Source organism: Sylvia atricapilla, chromosome 13 (assembly GCF_009819655.1).
Source record: "Sylvia atricapilla isolate bSylAtr1 chromosome 13, bSylAtr1.pri, whole genome shotgun sequence".
Taxonomy (NCBI): domain Eukaryota; kingdom Metazoa; phylum Chordata; class Aves; order Passeriformes; family Sylviidae; genus Sylvia; species Sylvia atricapilla.
The window spans coordinates 16,467,214-16,488,982 of record NC_089152.1 but is presented as its reverse complement, the minus strand read 5'-3'; the positions used below and the strand labels follow the sequence as shown (position 1 = coordinate 16,488,982).

Genomic DNA, 21,769 nt, shown 5'->3' with positions numbered 1-21,769 from the left:
GTCACTGTATTCAGGGTCATATATTAGTCCATTGCACTATTGTCAATCATAGTAATTTTTCACAAATAATTTTGTGAACCTCATTTGTTATCAACCCCTATAGAGTTTAGACATGATGTATTTTTGACCCATTGTGTTTATAAAGATGTTCTGTGTGTCCTTGTACAATACTACTTGTTTTCTTTTTTCTTTTATGCTCATCTTTTATGGGTACCTTCATTTATTTTTTTTAATTTTGCCCTTAGCAAAATATGTACTTAACCCAGTGAGCTTGGTTCTGACATCAAAGATTGAACCAAACTGTGAAGTGCTTAAAACCATCCAGTTATTAAGAACAGCCAAGTTCATTTGGCATTGCCTGTCTGTGGATGTTTTCCTCTTTTTTCTCTGAATTTCAGTCTGAAGTGAAGACACAAATTAATACACAGCTTGACTTGACAGCTACAAAAGTCTGCAAAATAGACATGAACTTAAGTTGGTCTGCTCAAAGTTTTGAGAGCTCTAAACAAGTAATGCTCTTCAGCAGTTATTAGACAGTATTGTATCCCTTTACAGGATCAGCTGAAAAGAGGAATTCCCTGTAATGGTAACCAGCCTGAAGACTATCAGTACAGTAAGTAAGCTAGGAATGAGTGAATCTTGATTGTTCTGAGCATGTTAGTGTACAACAGCCTGACCTGATCCTGCAGGCATGGCCATACTATCCTCATTTTAGAAAAAGCATAATGTAATAGACCATATTAGGGCTTGTGTGCTTTTTGACTATTGTGGGGCTGTCTTAATTGTTGTTGCTAAGAATTGCATCCTCATGCTGTGGGGATTGACCAGGCACATTATCTGTTGATGTCTTTGATATATTACTTGTTATATTTAAGTAAAAAATCCATCTCAATTTTTTGTCTTCAAGTTTTCAGACCAGTGTCAGCCTCAGCAAGACTCTATATCAATCCATATGCAGAAGTAGAACTGAAAACTCCTAAGATTGATTGTAATGTGGAAGTACAGAGAATTGTCATTGAATTCACTAAGCCACAGGCAAGTTGGTTTGGTATTTATCTCCCATTTCAGTTCGTGATGAACTATAGTGTTTTTTCACCGGAAAACATTCTTCTTAGGGATTTGTGTGCTTATATGGCTGTAGAATTTCTGAACTGTTTAGCAGTACTGTGGGGAAAATGTAGGATCTTTCCCCTTCTGTGTAGCAATCACTTCCTGGTGATTTTTGGCATTCTTGCCTGTGGACCCTCTGGGAACCACTTGATCTGCATTCAGCCCTTCCAGTAGCATTCTTTTCGCCTAGAGAATGCAATCATGAGTAGCCCTTATCTTATTAAACTGTAATCCAGTGTTATGTCTGCAGAGTTGCCAAAGAACAAGCAAGGGTGGGAATGAATGGAGTCTGCTGGCTTTGGCAACAAGGCCTGCTGAATTATCAAGGAACTGATTCAGTTGGCTCCCCAGCAGTTCTGTGTTCTCATTTATTCAGAGATAATTGTGATTAGTTGGCTAAAGAGCCTTTTAGACATCTGATTGTTGTCTAAACATATAAAGAGTTCAGAGCTGTACTGGTAAGGTTCACTAATGTAAAGGCATCTCTAAAAGGTGGGAAACTGCATTGACAAGTGAATATGATTGGATTGAGAAAGCCTGACAGTTTGTGCTGAGCAGGCTGGTAAACCTACAAATGGTTGTTCTTGGAGGGAAGCAGGGGTTCAAAGTGGTGTCCTTTGAGAAGAATGGGTGCAGTTGGTCTCAGATAATGAAAATGCATGGGCTTACATTTCTGTGTAGTTTGAGGAGTACTGAAGGCCATGGTATAGCTGCAGTTTGAGCACTGCCTTGCAAACAAAACCTGAACCTCTGCTAAGAAACTTGTTTTCCTGTGTTTAGTACCTCAGCATGATAGACCTGCTGGAGTCCATAGATTACATGGTTCGCAATGCACCCTACAGAAGATTTAGGCCAAATGTATCTCTCCATAAAAATGCCAAGGAATGGTAAGCTGTGTACATTCATGCATTCTTTTGGAGATGCTGGAGTCTTCTCCAGTCTCTTCATTCTCCTTTGTGGTTAAAAGTAGTTTTAAAACTAGATCACATGCTGACATAATTTTCACAGGGCTTTGCTTAGCCCTTAGATTCAAGTGATAAAAGATCCAGTTGATGAAAATCCCACTTGCTAATGTCAAGTCCCCAAAATTTGAACAAAATACCAATACTCTCACTAGAGAGTAATTTTAGAAAGGCTAAAGAAACAACTTGGCAAATGTTATACAAGGGAAACATGTATGTCAACTGTAGGTTTTAAAGATTTGAACTGATAATGCTTCTTGTTGGCTTTTTTCAAAGTACTAACTAATGTTGATTATCAAAGGGCTTAAGTGCACTTAATGCTGTAACAGCCCAAATTTGCAAACATGCAGAAGTCAATAGTGAAGGTTTGTAGTTCTCCAGGCATTAAATGTAACCCCTCTGTCATCACCAAGTGATGTTGAAAACATTGAAACTTTAATAAGCCAAGTTACTCAAATCAAAAGTGATGAACAAAGTGTTTGCATACTCATAAACATCTGCAACCTGTAAGTTGTAATGTGCAAATGAAATGGGAAATTGTTCACAAGTGTGGAATTGTTGTAGGTGGAAATATGCAGGGAACAGTGTTCTTGAAGTTCACATCAGAAGACATAGTCGAATGTGGTCATGGAGTAACATAAAACAGCACAGGCAGCTTCTGAAGAGTTACAAAAATGTGTACAAGAACAAGCTAACACAGAGTAAACTGTCAGAAGAAACACAGAAGCAAATCCAGGTATGAATCTTTTCTCTTTGGAGGAATTATGTTTTGGTCCCTCTATGAAATAATTCTTTAGATATAATTGAGAGTAATCCAGGATGATGGTTTTACAAGGGCATAAGAGGTCTGTGAAAATACCTTTTCAATCTGAAGTTCTGTGTAACCTGTTGGGGAAAACAAAATAAAATACTAGTAAAGGGCCATTTAAACCACTCTGTCTTAGGTTGAGGATTAATGAGCATGGATACATTTAATGAAGTCCAAGAGTAATCTAGTTAAGAAAAAAAATGAGACTGCCTAACATCAATTTTATCTTGTAGTGAACTTTGTAGCTGGGGGTGGGATATATCTGTGATAGAAAGGAGCAGAGCTAGAAATCACTTGGAGGGTAAATACGGAGCAGCTGGTAGAAAATTTACAGTGGAGAGCATTTCCTAAATGTGTTTTAGTGGCAAGTAATTTGGTCATACATTTTTGTAGGACCTGGAAAGAAAACTTGATGTCTTCAATACAATCTTAGCAAGACAACAAGCACAAGTTGAGGTAAGGAGTCATTTTTGTTCAGTAATACTGTAGCACTTCAGGTAGGATGGTTTTGTCATGATGGTATTTTAAAAAAATTGTGCTGATGGCTATGATAGGATAGGTAGGTTGGAAGACAAGTTTCCTGTCCTTCCAGGACAAGAGTAAATTGATTTCCAAACTGGAAAGAGTTAAAAAAAAAGTTCAAAAGTTTTAAATGGTACAGGATTGGTCCTCAGGTTTGTTACTACTAGGTTAAGGAATCTGCTAGGTTTAAGGAATGTCATTGCTTTTTGTACTCTTTAAATACTGTCTTTCTGTATGGTTCCTACCTCTTTTAGTCTAAATGCTGGTGAAATGTCTAGAAAAAACTGTCTAAAGTAAATGCATGCACAGATACACAGAGACATCTCCCTCACCCTGGTCCTCATTTTGCCTCTGTCTAGTGAGTCAAAGAGTTCTTAATTCCTTATTGCTGTCCCTCAGTTAAATGCATGTTTAACATGCACAAATACATGGATTATTTACAGAAAAATAGTAATACTTTAAATTATGTATTTTGTCCGATTTGTTTTAATTTCTTGTTTGTAGACAATAAGATCAGGACAAAAATTACTGAAGAAGAAAAGCACTGAAGCAGAAAAGAAAAGTGGAGGATGGTTTGGTAGTTTCTGGGGTAAAAGAGAATCTAGGGTTAAAGAAGATGAAGAATCACCTGTACCTGAAAGTAAGTGTGGATTGTAATGCACTAATGCCTAGAGAGATTTTACATCTTCTTACACATTAAAAAGAAAGTGACTGTATTTTTGCTTCCTACTATGCAGGAGAGGGTATGGCATAGGCAGTGCAATGCAGTATTGATCATTTTATGGCACCTCTTACTGAATCTTGAGCTGGCAAATAAGGCATTCTTCTAAATTTGCCATAAGCTTTTCTGAACGTTGGTAAGGAGAAGAATATGGCACTTACAGCTGTAGTGATAATTAGCAACAATAACAATACTGTTTCTGGTGATTTGTTGTCTGTATCAGAGGTTTGATCTTCTAGAATTCCTGAAATCTATTTTCATCATGAGGAGCTATGGATTTGTAATAGAATTTATATTGATTTCTGTGCTACATATGTACCACCATATACAAAGATGCTTGTGTGAATTATTTTGCAATCTGGAATTTAGTGCAATATGAAGAATCCAAACATCTTCAGTAGTAGGAGGCAAATGTGAGGAAAAGTGGTAATTGTTATTTATTAAGGTGCAAATTGTGTGGGGTTTTGGTTTTTAGCTATTGATGAACTAATGACACCAGAGGAGAAAGCAAAACTTTTTACTGCTATTGGATATAGTGACAGCTCCCATCACCTTTCATTACCAAAGCAGGTAAGCAACCTGTGGGATGGTTAAAAAAACCAAACCACACAACAAATTAAGTGTAAAGATGCCTTCAGCTCTCCTGTTATCTTGAGGAAAGATGAAAGCTTCAAATTCAGGTAGGAAATATTATTTGCTTCTTCTGAAGTTGGTGATTGATGCAGTCGTAAAATGATACATATATTGGGAAATCAGAACCCTCTCTTGGCAAGGCCAAGACTTGACATTTAGCAGTAAGAACAACAAAGACATACAAGCTATATCTCTTCAAATGTAGTTATTTAATGGGATTATAATGCTTTTGGTTGATCTAGTGAGTCCTCTACCTAGTGTAGTTTAGCTATTCCTGCTTCAGTGTTTAAAATTTTCCTTAATGCTGAAAAGAGTGAGACTGTATTTGCTCTGCATTTGTTGAACTGCACTTTTTTATATTAAAGAAATGATTGGAATACATTGAATAAAGTAAAGACTCTGTACTTTGCTTTCTGCATAGAGATGAGTTTCTAATCTTAGTTGACTGGAAAAACTTAAAAAGACACACTTCAGTTTGTTAAAATGAGGAGTTCTGAAAAAGTATTCTTGTTGAGATGACTAATTTCAGTTTCCTCTGTTCTTCTCACTAGTATGTTGCCCATGTTGTGACGCTGAAGCTGTTAAGCACTTCTCTTACAATTAAAGAAGACCAGAACGTGGCAGAAATTCTAAAAGTACAGATAATTGATCTGAGTACCAAGATATCACAGCGCCCAGGAGCACAAGCCATTAAGTAATTGGATTGGTATTTTCTTTTTGTGGAAACATCTCTGTCCCTCCTCACCCCCCTCCCCCAGCTTCTTAGCTTTTCTTGGGTAGTGCTTGTTGTATAATGCCTTGTAAATTTGTGGGCATTCTGTAAGTGTACTCTCTTGTAAATAATATGATTTGGTAGATAACATAGAATGGGAGGAAGCAGGGAATGCTGTCTGCTAGTTTTAATGAACAGTGGCAACCTATTTCTCGAATATACCTGTCAAAGAGCTGAATATGACTTTTGAGAAATGATAATTAAGTCGTGAAATGGTGTGGCCAACACACTCCAGCCAAACTAGTGAATGTGTTTCTCACTGCTTACAGAAATGAAAAATTATCTCTTGGTGCTGTAGGTGAGAGATCAGCCAGAGGATAAGATACTGAGACCTTCCTGTGTTTTAAGAGAGGGCACACCAGAAATATTGAACAAAAATTATTGGAATACAGAGTCAATTAATAAGATTTCCAGTGTCTGGAAAATGAATATGCGCACTTTTTGCTTTCATTTGCATTTCCTTCAGTTTAGGGTTCATACAGCTCAGTCACTGACTCCTGAAATATTTTTACTAAAAACCATTCTGAGAAATTTTCAAGGTGCAGCATAAATGCTGCACAGAAACAAAAGGAGTTTTGAAATTAATTTACATAAATGCATGCCATGTAATTTAATTTGCAAGATTGAAGCAGTAGAACAGATAATCTTGAAAGTGTCATGTTTCTGAAAAAAAAAATGTAGTTCAGTTATCTCAAGAGAGTCAGCCATATGACACTGATTATGGCCAAATCTGTTGCCTCCCAAAGTCAGGGATTTCAGTGGTGGGAGGCACAGGACCTGAAAATGAGTTTCTTAGGTGATAAGTACTTGTAAGGATGAGTGAAGCTGGTGTAGTTTGGTCGTGTTCAATGTTTTTCTCTAAAGGTGTTTTCCTACAGACTCTTCTTAACACTGTTGTCAGGGCAGTTCTCAGTAGAGAATTCTCATTTGCACCAACAGAAGTCTGTAACTGCTTTTTAAATCCGTACATGATAGTAAACATTGCTATGTAGACTTTTTATTTATGTAACATAAATATTCTGCCTTTCTTTTCTCTTGCCACTGATTCTCACCCTTACCAATTAAGTTTTTTTAACTATTTATCTTCTTAGGGTTGAAGCAAAGCTTGAAAACTGGTATGTTACAGGCCTGAGACAAGAAAACATTGTACCATCTCTTGTGGCTTCCATAGGGGATAGCAAATCTTCTCTGCTGAAGATTGAGTTTGATATTAACCCAGAGGACAGTACAGCTGACCAGAGCCTTACAATTGAATCACAGCCTGTGGAAATAAAATATGATGCAGTGAGTAGTAACCAAAACTTTCTGGTATTTCTGAGTCCTCTTTCTCTGCTCTTACTATCTTGGCTCTGGCCAGATCTGATTTTTGAGTTTTTGTTGAGTGACTTATATGTGTAATGCTAATTCTTTTCTCTTCTTTATTTTTTTTTTTTAAAGAGAACAATAAATGCAATGGTAGAATTCTTTCAGACAAGTAAGGGAATGGATCTTGAAAGATTAACAACTGCCACCTTAATGAAACTGGAAGAAATCAAGGAAAGAACTGCTACAGGTAAGATAGTAACAAATCTCAGTGAAGGTGAACCATTAAAATGTTTCCATATGATTACCCAAATGCTTGGCTTATGTTTTGATTGATGACCAAATAGTAGGATTGGATTTTTTCCTTGAGTGGTGCCCTCATTTCTGTTGGGATAGAGATTTAGTGAATGTTTTGTGGGAAGAAGCATTGAGTTTGATAAGAAATCAGTAGAATGGTATGAAAGTTTTGATTCAAGAGGCTTTATCTTTCATACAACATCTTTTCGTATGCTGACTGTCACAGTTGTTTCACTTGAGAATAACATTTACATTTCCATGTCCTTTCCTTTCTTTAAGGATTAGTTCATATTATTGAAATGCGGAAAGTCCTCGACCTGAAGATTAATCTGAAACCTTCCTACCTTGTGATTCCACAGACTGGTTTCTACCATGAAAATTCAGATTTGCTGATTTTGGACTTTGGGACATTTCAGGTATATAAATGACTTCTCTTATCAGCTCAGGGGAAGCAAATATTCTCTTTTAACATAGCTGTTGTCTGGAACCATCTTGCTTTCAGAAGGCAGGGTGATCATCTGTGTCAAAGTGTTTTTAACTTACCATACTTCTAACCAAATAGATTTGGGTCAGCAGTTTGATCAGAGTGGTTAGGGTATCTTTGACATACTTGTGCTAGTTAATCCTCCCTAGGAAACATGTTCATGTTATAATCATGGTTGAAATATTTCATCATTTAGTATCTTTCATTTCTTTAGTAGAATATATGAAATTTTGTTTCCTTTTTTGTAAAATGATGACTTTTATTAATAAAAGAGAATGTAATTTTTTCTCTTGAAATTTGAAAATTAATTCCCTTTTTTCTATAAAATGGAAAGATTGCAATCATTTAACTTGGTTAATGACTGATTAAATACTTACTTTAGTTGTAGTCCATAAGTAAAATTATAGACTAATGTCTTGTGTCCTATTGAAAAAATTTTTTGTATAGCTTGAATTAAATGGATTGATAGAAGTAACAACAAAAAAATCTACTTAGCAAGAATAAGTGAACTGTGAAATGATTTAATGTATTTTTTCTAAGAATCCAAATGTCAATTATTAACCCCTATGAATCATTTCATCTTCACCAGAATGAATAACAAATGTCTGTTTTGAAGACTTAACTTTGTTTTATTTGTTACGTGTTTAGCTGAACAGCATAAATCAAGGCAGTAGTGAAGCTTCTAACTTCTCATCTTTGGAGGAGATTATGGACAAAGCCTATGACAAATTTGATGTGAAAATTAAAAATGTGCAACTTCTTTTTGGAAGAACAGGTAACAAAATAACATAGCTGCTGTTTATGCAAAAGATTGTCAAAGGCTACCTACCTGTAATAAATAAATATATTTTTCAAAGAAAAAAAGACAAACTAAAATCAGTAGTTAAGGAACAGATAGGCTATAATACACATTGGGTGCCAAACTTTGAAAAAATTGGTTAGTTTTCTCTTCTAACAGCTGCTCCATTTTTGTTTGGTCTTGTGCATCACTTGGATGGTAGCAATGAATGTAAATGAATAGAACTATGTTTTCCATCATATGCAGGAAAAGCACACCTAAAATTTGCATTAGTTCTTCACTTACACTAAAGTTTGTGTAATCAACAGAATGCTGGGTTGCTGTTTCTCTTTTATCTATTTATCCATTTGTTTTTCTAGAGATCAATGCAGATACATCTCTTAGTCTAGAATTGGCTTTAGTGCTGCTAAGGCAGTAGCGTTCACAAATGGGATAAAAAGCTCTTAAAATACTTGACCTTGTACTTTGATAAAAAAGTGGTTTTAGGTTTCTTTCGTTGGTGAGTGGGGTTTTTTTACCATTGTAGTGATGCCATTTGATTATTTTAATGATGCCTTAATTAAAGCATTTAGCAAGTCATTTTTTTTCATCTCATTTACTGGCCATTTTCAGGTGAAGACTGGAAGAAGGCTCGTTTTCAACATCCATCAACTTTGCACATTTTGCAGCCTATGGATATTCATGTACAGTTGGCAAAATCAATGGTGGAAAGAGATTCCAGGATGGCAAAGTAATATATTAATGTTGAAAAGACTCATTTAGAATTACTTTGTACTTAGAGAAAGGAAAGCTGTGTTTTACCTGAAGATTCAGTTGCACTTTGTAATTTGAAGGTATTAACTAAGAAACCAAAATAGGTTACTGCTGTTGGGAAAATCTTTTTTGGTTAGTGGTTCCCTGTACCCTTTGCTGGTTACTAACTACTGCTTAAGTCCAAGCCCTGTTTTAGTCCAGAATCCCTGGCTTTACTGTGATGTGGTCTTTATATAAGAGTAAGATATTGGTACCATATTGGTAAGATTTAAATGAAGAATTGGTACCTTTTTTTTGTATAGAAGTTTAATCAGTTGTTTTTTTTTTTTTTTTTTTTTTTTTTTTTTTTTTTTTTTTTTTTTTAAAGGTTTAAAGTGTCAGGGGGACTTCCTTTGGTGCATGTCAGAATCTCTGACCAGAAGATCAAGGCCATCTTTGATCTGATTGATAGCATTCCCCTGCCTCAGAAGTCATCTATGTCTGTTCCAAGCACAAAGGTAAGCTGACTACAGCTAAAAAAAACCTTTAAAAAACCCCAAACAAGTGAAAAAACATTACTAATGTCTTCATTGACTTAGCATCAGAACATTTTGGGCTTCCTCAAACCAGTGGTGGAGCCTTTGTCATTGCCCTGCTGGTTTCAGTGTAAGTATTGGCAGAGCTGACCTTGCCAAAGAATGTGGGGGAGGCATTGTGGGGCATTCACCATCAGTAAAAAACATGAACATACCAAGTTATATAAACTATAAAATACTGTGTTAGTTATTTTTCTCTTTTCTTTCCCCTCAGGTACCAGCTATTCCCACAATTCCCCTTGTTGGTAAAGGGTTACTTAATACACCCCAGTTGTTAGCAGAAATAGTGTCAGGTAAGAAGCTACAAAGTGTCTTTGTAAAGGTAGCAGGCCATAACTTAGGGAATAGGTAATACTTTCATGCTGTTATTTATGTTAAAACATGTAAGGACAGCAGAGATGAGCATGATGGGTCATATCTACCCTCAAGTGCATAAGGAGATGGAATTAAGATGCTGATGTTACCTCAGACTAATAAACTTGCTTTTTCTAAAAAGCAAATACACTATTTTTAAAATTAATATTATGCATAAGCATCCTCTTCAAATGAATGAACTGTAAATACCAACTGTTTTAGGTTGTTCTCACTGTTTTGCGTTAGCAAAGCTCTCCTTTTTTTGGAAAGGCAGAACTAGAATAACATGTTACTGAGAAATTACTGTATTGAGAGTCAATTTGAGCACACTGTTCGAGGGAAAAAATTCCTGTAGTGAAACCTGGAAACTTGTTTCCCGGAGCTTCTCTTACTATTACTTTCTTATGTGTTACTGAATGTCTAATGATGCCTTTAGACTCTAGTCCTGTCCTTAATAGGGCTTTAGTTTTATTCACTTCTCATCCAGTGGGTAAATGGGCAGTATATATCTTAAGTGTATTTTGTCAGGTTAGATTTAAAGTGATCACACTGTTAAAAATGCAAGGGGAATGGGAAAGAGAGGGTGGGATATTTAGTCCTGTTTCTGGAAAAAGTTTACTGAGGCAGTAATTTCACTTCCATAGACTCTGAAGATGAGTATTTCGATTTTGAGGAAAGCTCTGAACCAACTGAAAGTTCAGTAGTTAAAGGAGAAGAAATAAGAAAAGAGGAGCCTGCTCAGGAGGAACTGATAAATCTTCAGCTGAAGTTTGAAATTAAAGAAGTATGTCTGTAGTTCTATTCTCCCCTACCTAAAGAATACTTTAAAAAGAGTCCAATATTCATTTACTCAGTGTTCTCCAGATTAGTGCATGCAGGAACATAATCACCAAGCAAAAAAACCCTCATGTATACACATACCTATTTCTATGCATATGAGATATTTCTTGTCTGTATGTGATGCATATAAATAAAACATGATGCATACTCACTGATGTATAAAAAAAGAAAAAGAAGAAGTCCCTTATTGGAGTATTTTTAGTAGAGAAAATTAGTACCAACTCACAATTAGGGGGTAGGGAGTGGGAATTTTGCACTGGAGAAGCAAAGTCAGTACCCAGGCAGATTTCTTGCAAAGAGAAAATCCCACAATATTTTTTGTATCTGTATCTTTCACCATCAAACAATCACTTCTCCTTTCTATTTTATACTCTCAAACCTGTAATAAAAGCAATGCTTCCAACAAAGCAGGGAGGGCACTCGTCTTGCACTTTTTCTGTTGTTGATTTAAGTGGTAAAAATACTGCATGTGAAAGGATGGCATAATTGTATTTCTTGTTCATCCAGGTTTTAGTAGAACTCACCAGACAAAAGAAAATTGAGGAAACTGTACTTGTATTTGATGTAATGCATCTTGGGACAGAAGCTACTGCCAAAACCTATAATTTAGCAGCTATATCTTATTTGAAGAAAATAAGCTTGGATTACTATGGAATTGGAGGTAACAAGCAATGGCAGAGAAGTGGACGTGTGTGTATGTGTGTGTGTGTGGCATTTAGTGAGAGCTCTCCTGTGCCTTGTGCTCACTGAAATTCAAACGTCGATCCAATTTCCCAGTTAATGTGCAGCCGTTCCCTGGCAGTGCTTGTGCCACTGATAACAGCTGATAAGCTCTGGACTCTCACCATAGTTCTTCTGGAATAAATAAATGGCTTAGAGCTCAGTCTTTGGATGGAGAAGGGATCTGCCATTTGAGGCTTGGCAAAGAGAAACCAGTGACTCATATTTGGTGGTGCAGTGTATTTTAGGAAATGGTACTGAAAGTTAATTCCTACCTTCAAGGCACAAATTCTTTGGATCTCTGAAAGAACAGAAACGATCCTAATTCTTGTTTATCTCATGTGGTGTTTTACAGGTAAAAAATCACCCATTCATCTAATTAGTTCCTCAGACAAGCCTGGCCTAGACCTTCTGAAGGTGGAATATGTCAAGGTATACACAAAGCTTTTAAAAATTATTTTTAAAGCATTTCTACATATTCTTAATATATAGTCTATATATAGTCCTAAACCAACTATTCAGAGCTAGTTGGATTATTTTGTATCCTCTGAAGAGGACAATGACTGGTTAGAATTAATATTAACATTCATGCAAATCATTATTTTCAGGCTGACAGAAATGGGCCACAGTTTCAGACAATTTTTGACAACACTGAACAGATGATTCAAGTGAGTATTTTCAGATTTTATTGCTTATTTCCTTTTGAGTTGCTTGCTCAGAACAGAGGAGTTATGAAGAGTTGTTTTGCCTTCTTTTTTTTCTGCCTTATAGCAGGAGATTTCATGAGTTAAAACGTCCTTGGAAATTTTTATACCACTTAAGAGCAGAATGTTTGTTTGTAGAACTGCTGAAAAAGCTTCTGTCTAGCTCATGTAGATGAAATTCCAACTGCTCTAAGAATTCACCTTCTCATGCATCAGGGATCATGACATTCAGGGGCCCAGTGTAGGAAACTATAATGGAGTCACCAAGTCTTTCCCTTTCATATAAATAATGTGTGTTGTGAGTGCCATGTATTCAGCACTGTGTTGGCTATCTTTTATAAGAATCCATGTCTGAGTGTGGGGTTTTTTTTTCACTAATGGTGTATTTTTGAGTCAGATTTTAGTCTAAGGAAAAAGATTGACTTGATGCGTTCTAGAAATAAAGTACAAAGGATGATGTTTTCTGTGATAGATCCTTTCTCCTCTTTATACCTTTAGGACATTATTTTGCCTACCTTATTTTAGTGTGAAGACTGAAATATTTCACCTGTTACTTAACAGTTTTAGAGCATCTATAGATTTCTTCTGAGAGCCTTAGTTACTGAAATCTTTTTTGCCAAAAAGCAATTCCTGAAGCCGCAGAGGGAGATGAGGGTTCTAAAACTCCAGTGCTGCTGAATTAGCTGTCTTCATACTATGGGCTAGTGCTAATGTTAAGAGAACTCAATTTTCCATTACCTGGAGTTGCTGCTGCCTTGCAGCTCTTCAGTGGGCCTTCTGTGCCTGGGAGAATTGCATTTGGGCTCTAGTTCCAGTTTCAATTGCATTGAAGGGGACAACTTTTATTAAACTACACAGCAGGCACTTACTTAGCTTTTGGACTCCTCAGTGGATTTATTGAGGAATGCCCATATTCTAAATATTTACATGTCAGCCACCTGCCATTTACCCATGCTGCTAGTGCTGTTATTGCAGCAAGCCCAAGGCTGTATTTGACGAAATGAATTTTTTATCACTGTGTTTGTACTGAAGAAGTTACAGGTTTGCAGGTACAGCTGTAAGAGCTGAGTTGTTGCTAGGTTTCCTTATTTTCTGACCTTAACCTCTTTCTACTTTACAGAAAGCTTTTTACTTTATGATCTGTTGCTGGCCACAGACGCACCTTTTCTGTTTCTAAGGCATGATTCTATTGCACTGGGTGCTTTTGCACCTCTTACACTTCTAAGTTACTGTTTGATCATGTGGAGTCTCATGTTTTCAACAGGTGACTTTTTCATCATTGAACCTCCTGTTACATACAGAGGCCCTTATGTCTGCTGTCAGTTTTCTAACAGCTGTTAGTCCATCAGGCAGGGAAAGAAGTGGGGAGACACCATCCAAAGAAGAAAAGCAAGAAGATGACTCCAGACTGAAGAAAGGTACAGTTGTGATTATCCATGTGATGGTTCTAGAAGCATGTGTTGCATGCTGGCAAAGCAAATCCAGAGAAACACAATTAACTTTGTAGAAATAAAGATGAAAGTGAAAATATGACTCGTAAGTACCTTAAAAATCCCACCTTCTCTTATTTCTAGTGTCTAAACCTTCCAAGGATAAGGATGTGTTTGACTTCAAGCTTTTCGCCAAACTGGATGCCTTCTGTTTAAATATTTGTGATGAAAAAAAGAACATTGCAGAGATCAAGATACAAGGTATTGCATTCTTTATTAGAATTAACTGCTCTGGTACTTTAGTTTCAAAGCAACTATGCTTAATTAGACTGAAAAATAAGGTGTAAATATGCAGCATCTGTTTTTATGTATTTGTTTATTTATTATTGTCGTCTGTGCAAAAATGGCTTGTAGTCTTGTTTTCAAAGTCAGCCTTAAGTCTGTCATAATGTTTTGGCCTCCAGCTAGAAAGATGTGCTATGTTATTACTCAGATAATTAGGTTCATCCTTTAAAGGAGTTTGATTATGGGTGGCTTTTCATGTACAAAGTGTTGGATATTTTTATGGTATACTATCAAATTATTTAGGATAAATAATTATGTAGGATAAATAATTATGTAGGATAAAAAAAGCCTTCAAAACGTTTTCTTTAATTTTTAACCGTAGGGGTTTGTTTTGGTTCCTTGTTTTGGTTTTACCCCTTGTAAGGGCTATTAATAATTCGTTGGGGGAGTTTCACTTGTGGCTGACTTTGACTGCCATCCTCATAGTTTCCAGCACTCCTATGAATATTTAAGAATGTGTCATATGGAAGATTAGTACTGCAGCTCATAAAGTCTTTGCTTGTGCCCATCTCTAAATCACAGAATGTATTCACACAAGATTATGCATGCAAAAGTATTGTATTCAAGTAGCTTAGTACATTAACATCTTTTCTGATAGAAAATCTCAATGCACTCACTTAATAGCTTGCTTATTAAGAAGTGGATTATTGAGTATTTTTCTATGAATCGTAGCTCAGTTGTTTCCAGAGATGATTGCTACTGAGATAATATCTGTCTTAGAAGTATTTCTATTTTGTTTTGGTTGAAGCTGTAGTACAGTCATTCTTAAAGCTTAGTGACTTTTCCTCACTTCCTCTGCTGGTGTCCCCACCCTGAAAATAACTGTTACTTCTGCTGTGCAAGACTGTTTCTATTTTTTACTTTGCAGGTCTTGACTCATCTCTTTGCCTTCAGCCAAGTCACACTGTATTCTTTGCTCGACTTAAAGACATAGTTGTCACAGATGTTGATTCAAGGACCCTTCATAAAAAAGTACTCAACTACAAGATTTTAACTTTTACTTGATTCTTGGTTAGTTTGATGTGTATAAAAGTGAAATGTAATACACATTCCACTCTTCTAAAAGTATTCGATTTGTCGTGAATAAGTATTTTCAAATAAGATGCATCATAAAGAATAATTCTCGTATTACAAGAATGGATGTCTGAAAGGATTATAAAAACTAGTAATCTAACTTGTAATCTGATAGGCTGATGGTATCTTTAGTTCTTAGTGTTAAGTGCCTTTGTAGAAGCTGCTGATGGCTGGTGGGTGCTCTTTCTGTCTCTCTAGGCTGTGTCTATAGTGGGAGATGAAGTTTTCAGTTTCAATCTGACATTGAATCCTCATGCTACTGAGGGAGAAGCCTACACTGACATGTCAAAAGTGGATGGTACTGTATGTTTGAAAGTGGGCTGCATCCAGCTGGTGTACCTTCACAAATTTCACATGTCTCTCCTGGTGAGTCTTATTTCCCTTTGTATGTTTCTGCAGCATTCTCAGATCAGTTTTCTGGGCTGTGCCATCAGTACAAGTGGTAGCCTTCAGTTTCTGGAAGAGAAGGAATAGGTTTAGTTTTTCCTGTGTACTATTAAAAACTTGGGTAAGTAACTGGTTTGAATTTCAATTGAGTCACTTCCCACCCTCAGTTTTGGAAATAGATAAAACCTTGGTGCTTTTCTGCTAGTTTGGGGGTTTTATGTTTGCTGCTCTTTGCACCCTAGTAAAATTCATTGCAAAGATATCAGAGCTAACACTAGAGGCAAATCTTTCTGCAAGGTGGGTGTCATGATGCCTGCAAATTAACCAGTGTAAAAATCAGTGTGTTTGGGTACCCTAAGGATAACTTTTCCAATAAAGCACCAGTGAGCTTTCTCGCATTTCAGTAGGTTCTTTATTAGGAATTTGATACTATTTAAGGAGGGCAAGAGGAGCTTTCAGAATTTAATGAGGTAAGGAGTCTTGTAGCTAAGGAAAGAAGGAAAAATAGAGGTGGATTTAAAATAAGTGGATTGCACTGGTTAGTACATCTTTGACTCTTTATTAGAGGTCATGACAGAAGGCACTCAGCTGTCTTTTTCTATGGAAAATTGAACAGAGTAAGCAGCATAAGTGGTGGATGATGATGTAAAATGAGAAAGTAACCTAGAGTAAAAACTGTTTACAGACATTTCTCCTTTCTCTTGAACTGCTTTTCTAGACCTTCTTGAACAACTTCCAGACAGCCAAGGAGACCCTGAGTGCTGCTACAGCCCAGGCTGCAGAAAAGGCTGCTACCAGTGTGAAGGACCTGGCCCAGAGGAGTTTCCGCCTTGCCATGGACATTCACTTGAAAGCGCCAGTTATAGTGATCCCCCAGTCCTCCATTTCCCCCAATGCAATCGTAATAGATCTTGGCTTGATTAAGGTTCAGAACCAGTTTGTCTTGGTGTCCTCAGAAGGCAGTTCACTCCCTCCAGTCATTGACAAGATGGATGTGCAGCTGACAAAGCTGAAACTGTCGAGGTACAGTCACTAATACTCTGTAGAACATTAATGTTCTTGCCCAAAACCGTGGTTGGTGCTTGTGTCAAATATTTGGTATTAAAATTCTAGCCTGTTATCTTGGAGCAGTTAGATCTGTAATAAAATCAGAAACTGTTCTGCTTAGGAAGGTATTTGGTGCTACATTTGAGATTTTAAGATTTTTGAAAATCTAACTCGTGACTTCCAACTTCCCAACTGCTTTCTTTTTTTTCCTTTCTGTGTTTCAAGGATCACTTTGGAGAGAGATTTGCCACATCCAGATATTCAGATACTTCACCCTATTAATTTAAGCCTGTCTGTGAAACGAAATCTCTCTGCAGCTTGGTTTCACAAGTTACCAGTGCTGGAGGTCACAGGGTATCTGGATACAATGAATGTAAGTCTTGTGAGAAGGTGGTGATGATATTTAACTGTGAGAGCAACGCTGAATGTTAATTCTAGACACTGGACACAAAGGGGCAACAAGCTGCAGGTTTTTAGTAGGTGTGGAGTGGATTTCATCAATGTAACAGATGAGTGTAGTGATTTGAAAGGATCACAGAAATTGTTTTGTGACCAGTTCTCTGAGCAAGAATTCCTTCAAATTTTTGTGGTTTTTTTTTTTTTTTTAATTGAATCTTCTGAAGATAGAGGAGTATAAATTGATGCAAATATTTGCTTTGTGAACTCTAGCTTCCTACTTTCCTATCTCCCTTGAGTGGGATACTTGTTTTTTGTGGCATTTTATGTGCTGTGAAAGAAAGTACTATTACTTTCTTTCACAGGGACATCTTGGGTGAAACTGAAATTAAAATATCATGAAGAGGCATGTCATTGACAGGGATGTATTACAAGCATAGGTACATTAAATGCTGCAGTGTATATTGATACAGCACTGGAGGTCAAAACCTTTAATCTCCTCAGACTTTTAAAATAAGTGGTTAAAATAATTTAATTTTCTTACTGAAGGGATGATTCTGCTGACAAAATAGCTGTAAATAAGCACTCTTCTTGCCAGGAAACATTGTTCTGCTTTGTTAGCAGGGGATAAGTTCAAGGAACAATGTGTTTTTCCTGAGAATTGTGATCTGCAACTTTTCAGGTTGTGTTAAGTCAAGAAGATTTGAATGTCTTTCTCAAAGTGTTGACAGAAAACCTGGGTGAAGCAGAAGAAACTCAAAAGGATGCAAAATCAGTGCTGCAAAAGGAAGGTCAGAGATGGAGTTTGTTTGTCATGAATATTAAGTGTGGTTGCTTTCAGGAGTAAGGAAAAGCATTTATTATCTGGAAAGCAAGTTTAGATCTGAGAGTATGGTGATAAGCTGAGTGTAACTGATGAACTCTTCTTTTTAATTTTGCAAGGACAGTGTTCATACTTAGATACTTCAAAAAATTGGAAACATTACAAGACAAAATTTGGTAATTGTGTTACCTAAGTTGTCAAGGAACCAGCAAGGTATTGAGATACCAGAGTCATCTTGTTGCCAGAACATGTTTCTATTTCCTTTTCATGCTCTGAAGTTTAAGGCTCTGCTTGTGGTAATGTTGCTAGCTTATCTTGGGTGAATGCAATCCATCTAAATGAGTAAAAGCTTTGGATGTGTTTCTTAAGCTAAACAAATGGTAGCAATTTCAAAAGTTAAACAATATATTGAATGTTCCAGGTAAAATGAAAGAACTGGAGAGATCAGCTTTGATACAGGATAAGAGTGTTCCAGAAGGAATGCTGTCTGAAAAGAGAAAAATAACAGGAAATGAAGATGTAATCAATATGCTACTTAATTTTGAAATCAAAGAGGTATGCATCCGTCTGTACAACTTAATCTATCTGAACCAAATACTCATCTGTTTCTTAGAAATTGTGGGCTATAAAGTTCATTTTAACAGTTTGACTTGGCAACAAAAATAAAACAAACAAGAGGAACAGAGCAGGGGCCAGGGGAAATCCGTAGCAAATTTGTCTTAGACGGTCTTTTTATAAAAGTGCAAAATGTCTAAGTTAATATTATGTTTTACATTTAGCTGAGGAGATAACGCCTACTTATAACTGCCTGCCATGTCTGAACAGCTTCACTGAAATATCGAACTTATTTCCCTTTCCATATTCAAGGTTGTAATAACCTTGATGAAGCAGGTTCAGAAGGAGAGATATCCATTACATATTCTAACTGTGCTACAGCTTGGAACCAAAACCAAAATTAGAAATCATGAATTGGCTGCAGCAGCGTATCTGAAAAAAATTACAATGAGATGCACTGAAATTAATGGTAAGTCTTCTAGACAACTGACACAGTGAGTAGAATTTGTGCTTTTGGATTTATAGCCAGTGGATAACATGTCATAAACCAAAAATGAGAGGGAAGCGAAAGGGAAAGAATAATTTAGATAGAATTAATCTGTTTTTCCTGATACCAAGTTTTACTGCCATTGCTAGAGTTAAAGTCAGTGTGTTTGGGTGAGTTGCATACTTTGAGCAGGAATGGTGTTCCTGAGAACTATTCCAGCTGTTCAGTGTGTTTTGATGAGCTTCTGATTCTGTGCTTTATGACCAGTCCTGGCAGCACTGGAAGTGCTTCCTTGGTTGGTCAGGGACCAATTCACACTGGCAGTGAAGGCAGAACTGAAATAGCCATTTATCCAAAGTACAAAACTAAGGTTTTGAGTGTGAAGGTAGGAATGCAAAGAACTTTCAATTTTGATCTTGTTTCAAGAGCTAGATAAGTTAATTTTTACTAGTTTAATTGAAAATAAATTGGATATAACATTTCACAAGATAATGCTTCATGTGCAGCTTCTCAGTAAAAACATAAAAAGCTGTTTAGTTTCACTATTTCAGCAAGAATAGTATCTAATTAGTATGTAATAGAGAATTAGCATGGAGACATTGCAGAGGTGGGGTAAAGCTTGTGAGTGGAATCACTTCACATTCTTATTTCTTTGTTTGCAGACTCAAAAGGAGATCCTCTTTGCATTCTTAATTCCTCAAGTGAGACAGATGAACATCTTTTGAAAATGGAATATATTAAGGTTTCAATACATTTTCAGTAAAATTACATGGGGAGTAAAGTAAGGCTTCCATACTTAGCCCGTAGATTTGTATCTAAAACTTACCCAGACCTTCTCCCAGATGCCTGGTTTTCAATTTGGCATTTCATTTAATTCCATGTAGTGCTTGCTTCATAAGTCAATGCTATTACTGAAATCTCTGGAAAGACAAGCATTTGTTAGTGTTCTGTGTGTACAGCACAAATGAGGACCTTTGTGACACTTAATGGGTGTGATGGTCTTTGTCTGTGTAAGTAGAGAGTGACTCTACAGGTGATAAAACTCACAATTGAAGAGTGTTGTTGGTAGCTTAAAAAAGGCCTTCAAAAATTGCATGAGTGCTTGGGAATCTGATAGGTTGTAGAACCAGTGGGCTCCTCAATACTCTTATCTGGAATGGCATCATTTACATACTGAAAAATAAATTAATTTGTACTGGCAAAGTACTAAGTATAAATTGACCCACTTTAAATAGATTCTATATGAGAGAAAGTTCTGTAACTCGCCGGCTGAATTTTGGCAAAATATGTGCTGTGAAATGTCTCTGAGCAGAGCATTGTGAGCACCCCATTCTGGTTGTCTTGCTAGTGCCTTATTTGAAGAACTTGTTTGTTCAGGCTTCATCACTTTCATTTGTTTTTTTTGCAGTTGGAATAATCCTTGTGTATGGGCTAAGTTTAAATAATTCAGTTAATAAAATTATTCATAATGAATATTAATTATTGGCTTATTCGATAGAGATTGACTGTGTCCCTTTTATTTTTTTTACTTTAGGCTGATCCTGATGGACCAGACTTCGTTACTACTTACCAAAGCACCAAGCAAAACATTAATGTAAGTACTGGATGTATTTAATTTGTTTTTTAAATTTTCAAATTGTAGCAGCTGTGATACTTGCTCCCTTTTTTCTTCTCATTGAAGAGGAAAAAAAAGGAAACAAAACCAACCCAAAACCAAAGCCCTGACTCTCATCATTAAAACCTACTGCTTTGTATTTAACTATTTCAAAGACAAATCCAGGTAGACAAAAGGATTTTTTAATGGAAGTATTTATTGTATTAATTTTTTTAAACTAAAAACTATAATTTTTTGCTAGTTAGAAAAATGTCCTTATTAATTTTAGCTGTCAGGCCTTTAGCATGTGCTTTGTTTCTGGAGTGATACAGTTAGCAGGGAGAGAAACCAAGGCTTTGTGTTTCTGAGCTTGTAACAGAAACAGTGAAATTGAGATGTGAGCTGAAATGTCCAAGTAGCATTCTCAGGGGTCTTCAGTGCAATTAGGCCTTTTACTTCTCCTGAAAGCAATTATTCATGAGTCATTTTCCGTGGCTTCAGTGACTTCTGAAATAAGCCTGCCATTCTGTTTCCTTTAAAATAGTAATGATGTGTCAAGCTGCTTCTTGATGGCCTTTTGTGGAATAAGTGACTGATGCTGGGTTTCACTAAATAGTACTGGCAGGAGTAGGTGCTGCTCACACACTCCCTGTTCTGATTTGCAAACTTTGAATCTTAGTGGGTTTTTTTTTTTGTTGTTGTACCATATCTGCTGAAATACCTTCTTCCGTGGTTTGAAGTTGTCAACAAAAGTGCTGAATGAAATGCCATGAAATGAAATGAAATGCATCAGAACTAGAGTGTCCTGAAAAGGCATAACCACATGAGGCATCAACTTTTAGATTGGCACAGTTCCTCTGTAGCTGTTTTGAGCTTCCCTTGCCTGGCTCCCTCATCTGTTCTGGAGCTTGTGAAGTTGAAGGGAATGGAGATAGAAGAGTCAAATACTTGGGAAGTTGGGCAAGAGGTTTTTTCCCTTGATTCTATGACAGCAGCTCTGAGTTGTTAGGGTATAAACTGCTTTTAAATAACAATATTACTTTGTCTCCTTGCCTTTGTTTTAGGTCATCTTTTCATCTTTGGATATAGTACTTCACACAGAGGCTTTGCTTTCCATCATGGGTTTCCTCACCTTGAGTGTTCCATCAGGTGGTCTTCCCAGTACTGATAAATCATCAGACCACAAGCCTCAAATGAAAGAACAGGAAAAAGGAAGTGCTCTTAGACCAGGTAGTGTAATATTAGAAAGGCTATACTTTTGTTTCTTAACAGCAT

The 21,769-nt window shown here is 36.5% G+C and overlaps 1 protein-coding gene across 2 annotated transcripts in view; it reads left to right on the top strand.

The window, feature by feature from the left end:
- VPS13C (vacuolar protein sorting 13 homolog C) overlaps nucleotides 1-21,769 on the top strand; it is a 74,040-nt gene that overhangs the window by 12,677 nt on the left and 39,594 nt on the right. For both annotated transcript variants that reach the window (XM_066328588.1, XM_066328587.1), the window contains 31 exons: nucleotides 556-613; nucleotides 908-1,035; nucleotides 1,891-1,997; nucleotides 2,637-2,808; nucleotides 3,274-3,336; nucleotides 3,907-4,042; nucleotides 4,599-4,693; nucleotides 5,308-5,450; nucleotides 6,620-6,812; nucleotides 6,966-7,080; nucleotides 7,407-7,543; nucleotides 8,260-8,386; nucleotides 9,023-9,140; nucleotides 9,531-9,660; nucleotides 9,953-10,031; nucleotides 10,737-10,876; nucleotides 11,440-11,593; nucleotides 12,008-12,084; nucleotides 12,261-12,320; nucleotides 13,621-13,774; nucleotides 13,931-14,047; nucleotides 15,000-15,103; nucleotides 15,404-15,571; nucleotides 16,311-16,615; nucleotides 16,865-17,012; nucleotides 17,718-17,826; nucleotides 18,280-18,413; nucleotides 18,726-18,882; nucleotides 19,563-19,642; nucleotides 20,435-20,494; nucleotides 21,559-21,724. In XM_066328588.1, the coding sequence (XP_066184685.1) occupies nucleotides 556-613; nucleotides 908-1,035; nucleotides 1,891-1,997; nucleotides 2,637-2,808; nucleotides 3,274-3,336; nucleotides 3,907-4,042; nucleotides 4,599-4,693; nucleotides 5,308-5,450; nucleotides 6,620-6,812; nucleotides 6,966-7,080; nucleotides 7,407-7,543; nucleotides 8,260-8,386; nucleotides 9,023-9,140; nucleotides 9,531-9,660; nucleotides 9,953-10,031; nucleotides 10,737-10,876; nucleotides 11,440-11,593; nucleotides 12,008-12,084; nucleotides 12,261-12,320; nucleotides 13,621-13,774; nucleotides 13,931-14,047; nucleotides 15,000-15,103; nucleotides 15,404-15,571; nucleotides 16,311-16,615; nucleotides 16,865-17,012; nucleotides 17,718-17,826; nucleotides 18,280-18,413; nucleotides 18,726-18,882; nucleotides 19,563-19,642; nucleotides 20,435-20,494; nucleotides 21,559-21,724 (3,934 nt within the window). The remainder of the gene's footprint in view (nucleotides 1-555; nucleotides 614-907; nucleotides 1,036-1,890; nucleotides 1,998-2,636; nucleotides 2,809-3,273; nucleotides 3,337-3,906; nucleotides 4,043-4,598; nucleotides 4,694-5,307; nucleotides 5,451-6,619; nucleotides 6,813-6,965; nucleotides 7,081-7,406; nucleotides 7,544-8,259; nucleotides 8,387-9,022; nucleotides 9,141-9,530; nucleotides 9,661-9,952; nucleotides 10,032-10,736; nucleotides 10,877-11,439; nucleotides 11,594-12,007; nucleotides 12,085-12,260; nucleotides 12,321-13,620; nucleotides 13,775-13,930; nucleotides 14,048-14,999; nucleotides 15,104-15,403; nucleotides 15,572-16,310; nucleotides 16,616-16,864; nucleotides 17,013-17,717; nucleotides 17,827-18,279; nucleotides 18,414-18,725; nucleotides 18,883-19,562; nucleotides 19,643-20,434; nucleotides 20,495-21,558; nucleotides 21,725-21,769) is intronic.